Genomic DNA, 13,784 nt, shown 5'->3' with positions numbered 1-13,784 from the left:
AAGCCTGTGAGAAAGGCAGAGAAGTGAGCACAGTCCCTCTGTTTGTTTTGCATTTGCTTCAGAAGTCATTTCTATAGTAAAACGAATAGTAAAGAGTTAACTTGAACCTGGTTATGGGATAGAGCAAAACTCCACCCCATAGGCTGCTCTCCTTTCATTTTCCTGTGAGTCTGAAGAAGTTGGTTAAAATAGAGCAGATTGTTACATTCAGCAACTCCTGTGAGTAAAGTGATTTATAACATTGCCCCAGTGAGATCACAAAAGTGAAGGCTTGTAAACTGTTTATTTTGGCTGCTTTGTGTGTATGCGCATCCCTTAAAAAAGCCATGCCTTTTTGGAAATGCTTTTTTTTGGGGGGGGGGGGGATGCTGTTTCCAAAGTCTGATAAGGGGACTTGGAGGGGGTGGAGTATGATAAATTTCACTTTCATTCAGTGGAAGTGCAGCTGCTGGGGTAGGCGAAAAAAGAGGAAATGAAAACTGTATTCAGGCAGATTGCACTGGTGTTTGTTTTTTGTTTTTGTTTTAGGAAATGGGAAAGTCTCCAGACTCCACCCCCAAAGTCCCCAGGTATTTCCTGAGCTGGAACTGGCAACACTATTTTAAATGTGATAGGGTGATAACCCTTATATTTTAGTATTTCCCTACATGAAACAAGGCCCCATCCCTGATCTGCTATTAGCCACAAGAGATAAAAAGGACAGACATAATACAAAAGCCTCTTCCTCCCCCCCCCTCCCATTAGAGCTAGTAATAGCCTAGAGGGCCCAATTTCTGCTAGGGAAATGGCATGGCTGAGGCCCAGGAGGTTAACTTTCCCACCACCATCCATTTCCTGCAATTGGTTATGTCATGTCAGCCTGATGTATGTAGTTAATCACTCATTATAAAATGTCTTTTTCAGAGGAGGAGGAGGAGGAGGAGGAAGATCTTCACTACCCAAAGGAGTCTTGGAGCAGCTTACAGTCGCCTTCCCTTCCTATCCCCACAACAGACAGGTGGGGTTGAGAGAGTTCTAAGAGAACTGTGACTTAACTCAAGGTCACCCAGCTGGCTTCATGTGGAGAAGTAGGGAATCAAATCTGATTCTCCAGATCAGAGTCCACCATTCTTAATCATTACACCAAGCTGGCTCTCATTAAAACGTTTTTGTAATTTTTGGGGGGGAGGAACTAAAACAGTGATGCTGTGATGTCACTTCCAAATCACACCAGAAATGACATCAGCCACATTGCTAGCTATACCATTGTGCCACTGGCAAGCTCCCCCTTCCAGGTAAGTCTCCCTCCTTTGTTACTGTTTACCAAGCTATCATGTCTAGTTGCCCAGTCCCCTCATTCATATTGTTCAACTTGTGAACAAAAGCCTATGCAGATAAAAGTGAGTGAGCACAAGTTATGACCTCTCATTTGCAAGGCTCAGTTTACTAATTTACTAATTTTAATTTTAGTAATTACTAATTTCATAATTGTAATTACATTAGTCATCTTATCCTCACTGAAAGTAGCTCGGAGAATTATACATTTCCCCTCATTTTATTCTTACAACAACCCACTGAGATAGGTTTACACTGAGGTAGGTTCAGACTAAGAGAAAGAATGGCCAGCCTAGCACCACCAAGTAAGTTTTGTGTCTGAACAATCTTGCAAGCAACATCTGTACAGATAGACTTGTTTCCAGGTTATACCAAACACTTACAGGTATAGGGAGTGGGGGCAGTAGTCATGATCCTGTCCCATTTACAAACATTCTTGTTGGACAGTAATTTGAAAACAATGTTCCTGTAACAGCTATAATAACATATGCATGTTTGCGGAAACAAATCCTTCCAGATTAGATACCTTTATTAGCATTCTGCTTGTTCAAAAAAAGCAACTATTTGTTTTGTTTGAATTTAATTATCACAGTAATGTGCTCCACCCTTCCATCCCCTCTCTTTTGTGACTAGAAAAAAAATAATTCCACACCCCTCTTTTTCCAAGGGAAATAGTCAGTGGAAAGAACAATGCATCCCTTCTAATTCCACAGCTTTGATTCCTGCTGGGAGAAATAAATTAGTAGACACTGAACCATCATTTTTCAAATGAGTGTTGAAAGATGAGTGTATTGTGCTTGGGTTCAGTGGCTGATCATAGAGGCTCAGAAGGTTTGAATATCTGTTTTCATATCAGACAGTAGCAATCTTTTTGCTTCTGGAGGCAGTTACACATGATTCATGTGTATAATTGCTCTTCTGTGCTATCACTTCTTAAAAGATGTTCTGGATATATTACATTTCTGTTCAAAGGAGCTCTTAATTAAGGAAACAGAGAAAATGTTTCTGTGCTTGACGCCCAGGGTTGTTTAATATATACCTTGAGGGCAGATTTAAGAAAGTGATGCTAGGGGATTGCTGTTAGGGATGGGCACAAATCAGGAAAATGGAGGTTTGTCCCAGTTCGTAGGGTCTCATGAACCATGAACCTTCACAAACCTTCCCATCTACAGAACTGGTTCATTTTATGAGGTTCGTGATGTAGCAGAGTGGTCCCCTCGTGGGCTAGAGATGCCAAACTTGCAGTGAGTCTCCAGAAGACTCCTCTACTTGTCTGCTGCCAATGGAAAACAAAGGCTGCATGTGAGCTAGGGGTATATATTATTTTGCTTCCATAGATAGGCTTCCCAATCCCCAGGCCCCAGTGTGAGATAGGCTTCCCAATCCCTAGGTCCCAGCGGGGGATCCCCCAGTTTTACAGGCTTCCCCCCACCCCCAGCCAGCTGGCCAGTGGGGAAGCCCCTCCCCCACAGCCACAATGTACCTGTAGATCTCCGGCAGGTTTAGAAACCTGCAAACAGATTCAATTTAAAAATGTGTGTTTGTGTGCCTTTAAAGTTAAGCAGGAAGTACTTCATGGGAAAGGATCAGCAGCAGCACCCCTCCCCTCCATTTATTTTGGTTTCCTTTCAGAGTAAGTAAGTTTGCATGTAAAAGAGAGCAGCGTAGCTTGGCAGCAGGGGTGTGGCCTAATATGCAAATGAATTTCTGGTGGTTTTCCTATTAAAAGCCCCATTTGAAACAATGGTGGTGTCAGGGAGTGATGCGTAATATGCAAATGAGTTCCTGCTGGGCTTTAAAAAAAAAGCCTTGGATGAGAAAAATAAGAGAAGCCAGGGCTTTTTTGTAGCAAGAACTCTTTTGCATATTAGGTCACCCCGCCCCCCATTGTAGCCAATCCTCCAAGAGCTTACAGTGTTCTTAGTAAACTCTTGGAGGATTAGCTACATAAGGGCTGTGTGGCCTAATATGCAAAGGAGTTCCTGCTACAAAAAAAGCCCTGTTGGATCAGGCCAATGGTGCATCCAGTCCAACACTCTGTGTCACACAGTGGCCAAATAAACCTAGATACCTTCTTCCAACTCAATGTTTTAATTGTTTTTATGTTTTTGTATGTAGTTTAGCACTGGTTTTAATTGTTTTAATGATGTGGGTTCATTGGTTTGTTTTAATGGTTTAAAAATGTGATTTTATTATGTATCTTTTAGTTTGTTAGTCACCTTGGTGGCCCCTGTGAAAGCATAAAGGCTTGATGTAAATTTTGTAAAATAAATAAAAAGGATGGGCTAAAACCTCATACACTATGCTGGGCCTAGCTAGGGAGGCATTTCAACCTGGTTGGCAAAAATCGTTCCAGCTGGTGGGCACTTGCTCTAACAATCATAGCCATGACTTCATTGCCCACCCCCTATGGGTGGGCAATGAAGTTATCTTGTTGGTGCCAGGCTCTCAGATTATCCCCAAATTCTAGAGTTTTACAATAGCATTTTGGAGGAGTCCTAGAGCATCATGTGAAAATGATGACATCACTTCTGGGATTGTGCAGGAGGCGATGTCATGACATTGGAACACTACATATCCCTCCCATTCCCCCATTGCTCTACAAGGTATGGAGTTGCTGGGCAGGCCGTAGGCTAGGATTGCCAGGTCCAGTTCAGGAAATATCTGGAGACTTTGGGGGTGGAGCCAGGAGACTTTGGGGGTAGAGGAGTAGGGTTGCCAAGTCCAATTCAAGAAATATCTGGGGATTTTGGAGGTGGAGCCAGGAGACTTTGGGGGTGGAGCCAGGAGACATCAGAGCGGAGCCAGGAGCAAGGGCGTGACAAGCATAATTGACTCCAAGGGAGTTCTGGACATCACATTTAAAGGGACCGCACACCTTTTAAAATGTCCTCCTTCCATAGGAAATAATGAAGGATAGGGGCGCCTTCTTTTGGGGCTCCTAGAATTAGACCCCATGGTCCAATCGTTTTGAAACTTGGGGGATACTTTGGGGAGAGTCACTAGATACTATACTGAAAATTTGGTGCCTCTACCTCAAAAAACAGCGCCCCCAGAGCCCTTGAAACCTCCAGATCAATTCCCCATTATACCCTATGAGAATCGATCTCCACATAGAGAATAATGAAGTACTCAGCAGACTCCCCCCCCCCCCATTTCTGGCAACACTGAAGGGGGACTGGCCTCTCTACTCACGAGTTGCTGCCAACTTCTTCACAGACACCCCATCCAGAGGAAGCCTTTCAATCAGCGACTGAAGCCTCCGAAGGTAGAAACGCACATGGTCCTCTGGGGGCGGAGCTCCCCCCCTCCACCAGCCAGACTCCCCGAAGAGAAGCCTGTGGCAGCTGGAGAGGACGCAAGGACTACGAGTCCCAGCATGCACCTTGTGAAGGGAGGCCGGACTGGAGCGAATAGCAGGCCGGCGGTGGGCGGGTCTTTGTGACACGGAGGAAGGGAAAAGCCTAAAGCCTGCAAGGGAGGAAGGCAGGCAGGGAAAGAGACGCCGAGCCGTTTCCCCACCCCCACCTCCACATTTTTGGAGAGCGGGGGATGAGGCTGCTAATTCAGGGGTCCCCCGGCAGGGGGGGGGGGGGTTGAGAAGCCTATAGAGGAGCAAGGTTGTGACAAGCATGACTGAACTCCAAAGGGAGTTCTGGCCATCACATTTAAAGGGATTGCACTCTTTTAAAATGCCTTCCCTTCATTAGAAATAATGGAGGAAGGGGCACCTTCTTTTGCGGCTCATAGAATTGGACCCCTGGTCCAATCTTTTTGAAATTTTGGGGGAAAGGCTAAGGAGAGGCAACAGATGCCATGTGGAAAATTTGGTGCCTCTACTTCAAACAAAAATAGACCCCCACCAAGCCCCAGATACCCATGGATTGATTCCTACCTTCATCCTACCTAGCCTTGCCTCACAACATTCAGTCAACTTTACTCTTTTTTCCTAGACCCATCAGTCAGGGTTGCCATGTCCATGGATTTTGATTAGTTACTGCAATGTTCAGGGGCAGAAGGCAGCATGGGTCTAGGGTTTCATGAGGGTATAATGCCATAGAGCCCACCTTCCAAAGTTGCTTTCAGAATGCCTTAGAATTCAAGACTTGTGAGTTTAGTTTATGCTGAGAGACAGACTTGCTGAAGACTTAGCAGGGAGTTTTATCCTTGACTTCTGATAGAACAGAAGAAACAGCATTTTGTCCACAAAACCACACAAGGCCTCACATGCTGTAAAAGCAACACTAAAGCAATCTCAACAAATTATGTTTGCAAGAAAAAGGAGAAGATGTCATTTATTGAATGCCCTTTCTCACTGCCAGCTGTTTCACAATTGCCTTTTGTACAATGTTGAAATCAAAGGGCGTTTCTTTTTTAGTACAAAAAAATTAAGAGTGGTTAAAAAAAGAGAAACTTTTTACTGTATGCCAGTTCAGCTAACCAGAAACATTCACAAAGGCTGGACCAGAAACAAGCCAAAGAGTTTCCATGAGAGGGAGAAAAAAAATTAAAATGCTACTTTTGACTCTAAAGGAAAAAGCCAATTGTTACCATATGAATCCAGTTATTTTTTTAAAAAAACTTGAGTAGAGAAGCAAAAATGTTGGGGTGTGGTTCCTACAGAAGTAGCATAGAGTGGAAAAAAAGAGAGACATAATGGAGAAAGAGTCCGTTCTTCTTCCAAAGTTTTGTTTAGGGTGTAGCACAGTACAACCAAGCCTTTGGTTTCAGTCTGTTTTTGCCATTTGCTTCTGCTCTGTTAGTTCCGTTGATTGTGACCGTCAAGCCAGCATTCCAGAGTTATGAGCAACAGAATGGCCGTTTTATGTGGCTGGCCATCTCAGTGAGTGCATCCGCCCCTGCTTGTGCCTTGCAGGGAGAAACTGGAGTGTTCAGAATATTGAGCTCTGTTGCTTAACAACATAATGGTTTCATCAACTGCGCTTTGGATGCAAAGGAATCAGAGTATGGCATGTAATGGGGCTAGAGGGGAGGAGGGCAACTACGAAATGAAGGTCTTTCATTTCCAAATTGCAGAGTCATTTTGGTATTGCATTATTAAAAATGGTAAAAAGCAACTAATTGCAAATTCTGTGATTCATTACATGAAAAAATTAGTCTTGCTTTTTAAATAATTATGTTGATTTTTTAAAAAAGTTTCATGTTTGCCACACCCAAAATGCTATTTGGGTGAGAAGGTGGCAGCAAAATGTTTTAAATAAATAGTAAAAGGGACAGTGTTTATCAGTCTCTTCCTCACCTCTTTGTAAGGCTGAGAGCAGCAGTGGAGAAAATGTGACACACAGGCAGATTGGCTATTAAGGCCACCAGAAAAAGTCCTGGTGGGCTAATGGCCTGGTGGGAGGGTGTGGGGATGCTCTTCCCCTCTGTGAAGCAAGCAGCAGTAGCTGTTGTGAGCCTTATCTTGTAGAGAACAGATGCAAGCCTGAAGCACAAGCTATGGCCATTTTCGCACTAGCGTTTACTCCGGCGTAGCACCCCATTTACCTCCGGATCTTTTCCTGGTTTTCCCACCTGTTGCTCCGGCGCTGCGGTTTGCTCCGGCGCTGCAGGGGTTTCACGCCGGAGTATCTAGATCCACCTCCTTCCGGAGTTTTTGAAAACCTCCGGATCCACACCGGATCCACTCCTCGGAGTTTGCTGTGGGAAATCCATCCACGCCGGATCGACTGCTTTGTGGGCGTCACCCTCTCCCTTTCCGTCCTCCCACCCCATCCACCCCCTTGGCCAATCATCAGCCTTTCCCGGCGCTTCCCCAAAGTGCCGGCACGGCCATTTTTTTTTTAAACTTCACAGTTTTGCGTAATAGCAATATTTCGAAATTAACAAATAGAAAAAAAAAACCCTCCTGGAATAGCCTCAATTGCCACTTCAATTGGTTTCGTTAGAATTTTTTTTTATTATTATTGACTTTAGTTGCGTTATTTCGTTGTTGCGTTATCTCGATAATGCGAAAACGACCATTGTTGGGGGGGGGAATCTAGTGCCGGTGCGGGCCAAAGCGTTCATGTGTGTGTGTTTTAAAAAGGGAATGCCTCCCTCAGCTGTGCCACCAGGATTTCTGGACCTGCACAAAATCGCCATGTATAAAATGGGAAGTTGGAGTCCTGCATTCTTCTCCCTGGCTACATTCCGCTCGGTTAGAAAATAGACGCGAGCTCGCTCTTCACACGCGCCACAGAAGGGGAAGGAGAGAATGGGGCAGGGGGGGGAGCTCTGGCAGCAGGAATCAGTCAGGTCCCCGTTGCAAGCGCCAGCCGGGGAGGGGAAAGAGAGCGGAGGAAATCCCAGCTTCGCCACCCGGGAGGGAGCGAGGCTGGGAAAGGAAGAAGCTGCCACACACACACACACACACACACACAAACCCCTCGATTTCTCTCTCTTCGTTATTGCGATATTTTGCAACTTCAGAATTTGGGGGGGGAATCTAGTGCTAGGATTCTCCACTGTGAATGCTTCTGTTAATACATAAAGGGCTGTGGAGGATTCTACAGCTGCAGCCAATCCATAAGCAGCAGCAGCACACGTGATGCGGTTTGTCCACGAAAAGAAGGGGAGGGAACAGCTGTGCCTGCTCGATGTTACGTTAGTACGTTAGTACGTCCTTACGCAACCAGACTTGCGCTTAAAAAAAAAATGATTGACAGGGCATCGAACTCAAGTCGATGCCAGTGGGAAAACGATTTGAGCCGGGGCTTCAGGGAAGGCGACTCCGCAAAGAGTCACTAGTGCGAAAACGAGAAAAATGATCCGGACATAATTGCGCCGCGGAATAAGGGGAGCAAACGCTAAGTGCGAAAACGACCTATGAGACTTGAGAAAGAAGCAGAATGGAAGCCAGGCCACATGTGGCAGACTTCCTGGTTCTCCCTCCCTCAGCATAGATAGAGCTGATAGGTTCTTTTTGCCTCCAACCCTCACTCTCGCCTTTAGGGATGGGCCCTTTCCAAGGCCATTCTTCCTTTCCTGTCCACCACTGACTCGATCTTTATAGTTTTAGTCAGAACCTGAAAACAATTTTAAATGGTGCACTGGAAAGCCAGCAGCTGCAAAACTGGATGGCACTCCCTCTCCCTTGCCAGTCCCCAGTTGGGGACAGGGAATCCCCTGGTTTGGAGGCCCTCCCCCCACTTCAGGGTCACCAGAAAACAAGGGGGGGAGGGAAATGTCTGCTGGGCACTCCATTATACCCTATGGAGACTGATTCTCATAGGATATAAAAGAGAACTGATCAATGGGTATCTGGGGCTCTAGGGGGGCTGTTTTTTGAGGCAGAGCACCAAATTTTCAGCATAGCATCTGATGCCTCTCCTCAAAACATGCCCCCCCGGCCCCATTTCAAAAAGATTGGACAATGGGATCCAATTCTGTGAGCCCTCAAAAAGGTGCCTCTACCCTTCATTATTTCCAAATGAAGGAAAGGCATTTAAAAGGCAGTTCCTTTAAATGTGATCACCAGAACTTCTTTGGATTCAATCATGTTTCTCACACCCTTGCTCTTGGCTCCACCCCCAAAGTCCCCAGATGTTTCTTGAGTCAGACCTACACCCAACATGCGCCCTTTAGGTTTCTCTCTTCCCATAGCAGCCTCTTCCTAGGAAAACTATAGTCCAGTTGTGTGGTGCCAGGCCCAGTTACTTAGCCAGTGGCACTTGCATGGCAGGAAACCTCAAAGACATGTTGGAACAGCAACTTACCTTCCCCTGTATCTCTCTCTCCATACTATTTCCTCTTTCTATCCTGGTAACTCCCATATTATCTCCCCTGCCTTGTTCTCTTCTTCTCAGCCATTCACCAAACTACTTTTTATCTGTCTCCCATCTTCAGCTATATTTATTTACTTTGTTTATACTCCACCATTCTCCATAGTGGGAATCAAAGTAGCATACATAATTCTCCTCTCCTCCTTTTTTCTCTTCACAACAATCCTATGAGGCAGGTTAGGCTGAAAGTATGTAACTGGCCCTAAATTACTCAGGGACTGGCAACCTTAGTTGGGTGGGAAGGGGGAAAGGAATCAGGAAAACAGGAGAGGCAAGGGAGTTTTCAGGAAAGAGAAAGAGGAAACAGCAGGAAATGGAAAGAAGAAATGAGATGAGAAGTCCTTGTGGGGTCCCACTTGTAACACTCTCACAAAACTTCACCATCCAAACTAGCCTTTCTACACAGTTGAGCCCTCTCTAAATACCTAAAGAAAGAGTAATTGCTTGATGCTGTTCTATATATTGATCTTCCAGATACGCATCAAAATTCAGAATTTCTCCTAACCAATTGCACAGCATCACAATGGGCCTCTGTTTCTGTTAAGATAGGGAAATCAGAAGATTGATCAGTGCTCATTAATCATTTTAAGCACATGTGATTCCTAATCTGGGAATCAGTAAGAAAGTAATATGAAGTTTTACAGACAAGAGTTTATCCTTTTTGTCACTGATTTTCAATGAAGAATATCAGAAACCAGTTTTTCAGGTGCAACTGTACTACAGATGTGCTCTGGATGCATTTGCAGTGAGAACTATGCTTGCCCAAGCTCTCCTCTTCTCATGTGGTTCCAGAGGATAGATGTTCTGGCTCCTGTAAATGCCTTGTTAATTACACCAAGCAAAAGTTAACCAAGTTAACTACACTAACCAAAGCAGAGAGAAGTCCATTAAACCCACCATGATTAGATTGCACAGAATGCACAGTGTGTGCCCTTCACTGTCTTCGCAAAGCAAGTCACACAAGATCTCGAGCGGCTCCATTTCCTACTGTTAAGAATACGTATTTTTGTGAAACCTTAATATCCCTACCAAGGAAAACACTGGCTCAAATTCAAGATGTTATCCCTTGTATTTGCTGTACCAGTTTGACACAAAACATTATTTGCAAGAAACAATGATGGCATGTAACTGCCTTTTATTGGGCCAATTTCCACAGACAAAAGAAAATGCACACTTTACCAAGCACCAGCAGTGATCTGCTACTAAAATGTTTTCTCCCTAGAATTCCACAATACATTGTAAACTGGCTGGAGGGAGATTTACTCTTATTATGCAAGGGAACCATACTCAGCTAAACTTAATTTATAACAATGCATATGATACAGCAGTCAGAGAACAAAAAACCCTTATAATGTGTTGCATTGGCAGTTAATATATAGGATTCAACTCTGTGTGTGTAAAGTGCCATCAAGTCACAGCTGACTTGAGGTTTTCCAGTCAAGAGACATTTAGTGGTAGTTCACCATTGCCTGCCTCTGCAGAGCAACGCTGGGCTTCTTTGGCGGTCTTCCATCCAAGTACTAACCAAGGCTGACTTTCCTTAGTGTCCAAGATCTGACAAAATCAGGCTAGCCTGGGCCACCAGGTCAAGGCAGCATTCAACTGGATGGAGCAATTATTTTCTGGTTATTTAAAACAATTTGTGTTTGGGGGCAATCAGAAGGAAACATGCTCAATTGAAACAAAGCCACCTACCTCCAGAACATCATAGTTGCAACTTGGATGGTACTCAATATCAAATTCCACAATGGTGAGTTGGATGCTGCTGCCTGGTGCTGTGTGAATAAACCAATGACATTCCCGGTTGTGGGGATACTTGTTAGGGTATCCAGGGCTATGGAAAGATCCAGATGTCCCACTGAGTTCTCCACCGCATCCTGGAAAAAACACGCAAGATGGATAAGTATGCCAGAAAGAATAATCTCAATTCAAAGATGTTCAAAATCTGAATATACTTGAAACTACAGAGTTAAGTTTGATTCCCACAACCTTTCAAGGATGATGAAAAGTTAATGTCATCTGTGCTGCATCCAGCTCTTGGCATGCTGGTTCTGTGAGTGCATTTTTTCACTTCTTACCAGAGAGCGTTTGAGAACTGTTACTTGGTAGACGCTATCTACTGTGAGTGCATTAATATGTGGCCAGATCACAGTTTACCCCAAGCCCATAAATACTATTGTTGGGAAGATATAATATAGAAGAAGAATGTTGCTTAGAGCTTTCTGGAGGAAGAGTAGAATTTCAAAAATGTGACAGATGGATAAATGGAGATGGGGAATAACATTTGGGGTAAGCTGCAGTCTGGCCATATGGCAAAGCAACCCAAGATCACTTCATCATGGGATGCTGCTAAGCAGCAGAAATGGTTTATTGCCTCATCCTTCTAGCCTGGTTATTTTCCACTTCTGAAACTTCAGGGAACATATTCCACACTGACCCACCTGCCATAGCATCACCAGGCATATGCCGTGGAACTACATACTGTAGAGGGGTTATGGCCATATACTAGGATCTAAGCTCAGTTCATATAGGTTGATCCAGGTTGAAGTGATCAGACAGCACCTGCCTGGAGGCCAAGACAGGTACAAGCTGCACACAAGCAGGACAGAACATCCACACTGTTCCTGCATGTACATTGCACAGCCAGGCCAACCTCACTGCCAGAAATGTGCCACAGAGGTGCAGCAAGAATTTCAGTGGCTATTTAATGCATATGGGAGTCAACCTACAGGCCACAGGAAACAGATGTGCATATGTGATTGTGCGCATTAAATCCAGGGTTGGGGGTGGCTATGGCAGGCCAAAAAGCCCATCTAATTGCAACCTGAATGTGCCCCACAGCACCCACAATAGCACTACATTTTGGCTACACACTAAAACAGGATGCCTGTCTATTATTACTGCTATTCTAAGGTTCCCTGGAACATGGTTTGAATGTCACTGCTATACCAGTATTCTGACCACACATGTAATAATGATAAAGATAGCTGAATTTCCATTTTATTCCTGCTCTGGGATACTTTTGACAGTGAGAATGCATGCTCTTATGAACTTCATTAGCAGATATTATTCCTAAATTCTTTTCTTCCTCCCTTTACGAAAATATGCAACTAACCATTGATTTTAGAGATGGTTTCTACTGTGTCTTAGAAAGTTCAGAGCATGGACTTGTTTGTGCCTGTTGAAATGCAGATTGTGCTTCCTCTGTTTCCTTACCACTTTTAGCCATACTTTGTGCCTTTTTCAATGATAGCAGAGACCACATGCAGATAGACAACTGCTATATTTCAGCTGCAAAAAAATTGAAGCAATTCAATTGCTCTCTCCTCTCCATTTACAGTGAGTCATTATGGTGGTCGAAATAAATGCCAGATTTCTCTGACAACTGCAGCTGAGTTTCTCATGAAGGAAGAAAAATGATTCATTTCTTTTTCTCACTGTTTACTTCACATATAGTCTCTTGGGAGTCTAGAGTCTAACATTTTTAATTCAGTGTTTGACTGCCCCTCTCTTATCTCTGTAAAGATTTATAAGGGTTGGCTATAATCCATGGTCCACAAAAAAAAAATCCCATATGGATTAATTAAGCAAGCAAGAAATGGTGACTAAAGGCAGGAACAATAAAGGTCAGGGGAAAACACTAATGGGTATCCTTGTTAGGATGTGGCCAGTTTCTATTCATTTTTATCAGGTTGGGGGAAGAGATCACCAGCTGTCGGTCTCTGAGGCATTTCAGCAACGTTTCACTTTTCAGCTAATGCTATTTTCACACTACACATCTGTTCTGAAATTCACATGGCATTTAGTAATTCCAGTTAATCCAGTTAGGAGCTCCAGTTAATATTTGCCACCAGAAGCAATATGATTTTTGTGAAACTACCTAAGCTACCATTATTACTGACCAGTAACACGTAGTCAAGAATGTCAACATTTCTTTTCTGTAGCTCATTTCTATATACCAGGGGTGGCCAACGGCAGCTCTCCAGATGTTTTTTGCCTACAGCTCCCATGCTGGAGAGCTACCGTTGGCCACCCCTGCTATATATCTTAATCTGTCTGCTCTTAGCATTTTCTTTGATTTTCTACAAAACGAAATAATCCACAGTGAGTCACAGACAGGAAACTTGATGCCAATGCTTACTACTCTGTAGAACTGGCCCTTTATCCTAAATTCATTTATGTGGAACAAAGTTTAATGGTTGTTTTCTAGTTGATACAATTACAATTGAATACATGGAGTTGGATCCAACTAGCTTCTTTACTCTTATCCTATTTTATCTCACATGACTTTTCTGCATTCAGATCTCAAGATTCTCAGCAGGTCCCATGATTCTCAGGACAGACTTTTTCTGATGACCCTGCCTTCCTTTTTAAACAGTAGAAAAGCTGGTGGGATCCAATCCATAGAACTGCTCAGATCAGTAGTACCACACTGATCTCCTTGGTGGCTATGAATTCAGACTAGCCAGGGCTTTTTTTTGTAGCAGGAACTTCTTTGCATATTAGGCTACACTCCCCTGATGTAGCCAATCCTCCTTGAGCTTACAGTAGGCCCTGTAAAGGAGCCCTGTAAGCTTTTGAAGGATTGGCTACATCAGAAGGGTATAGCCTAATATGCAAAGGAGTTCCTGCTACAAAAAAAAGCCCTGACTAGTGCACACAGAATGCCCCTGACTGTGTTATGGT

The 13,784-nt window shown here is 44.0% G+C and overlaps 1 protein-coding gene across 1 annotated transcript in view; it reads right to left on the bottom strand.

Moving 5' to 3' along the window:
- The window catches only part of CUBN (cubilin), a 211,622-nt gene that overhangs the window by 104,806 nt on the left and 93,032 nt on the right, over positions 1–13,784 (bottom strand). The window contains exon 29 of the mRNA XM_060248423.1: positions 10,794–10,975. Coding sequence (XP_060104406.1) covers positions 10,794–10,975 — 182 coding nt within the window. The remainder of the gene's footprint in view (positions 1–10,793; positions 10,976–13,784) is intronic.

This window comes from Heteronotia binoei, chromosome 10 (genome assembly GCF_032191835.1).
Source record: "Heteronotia binoei isolate CCM8104 ecotype False Entrance Well chromosome 10, APGP_CSIRO_Hbin_v1, whole genome shotgun sequence".
NCBI lineage: Eukaryota > Metazoa > Chordata > Lepidosauria > Squamata > Gekkonidae > Heteronotia > Heteronotia binoei.
Note: the sequence above shows the minus strand (reverse complement) of the source record. Positions and strands in the feature narration are given on the sequence as shown.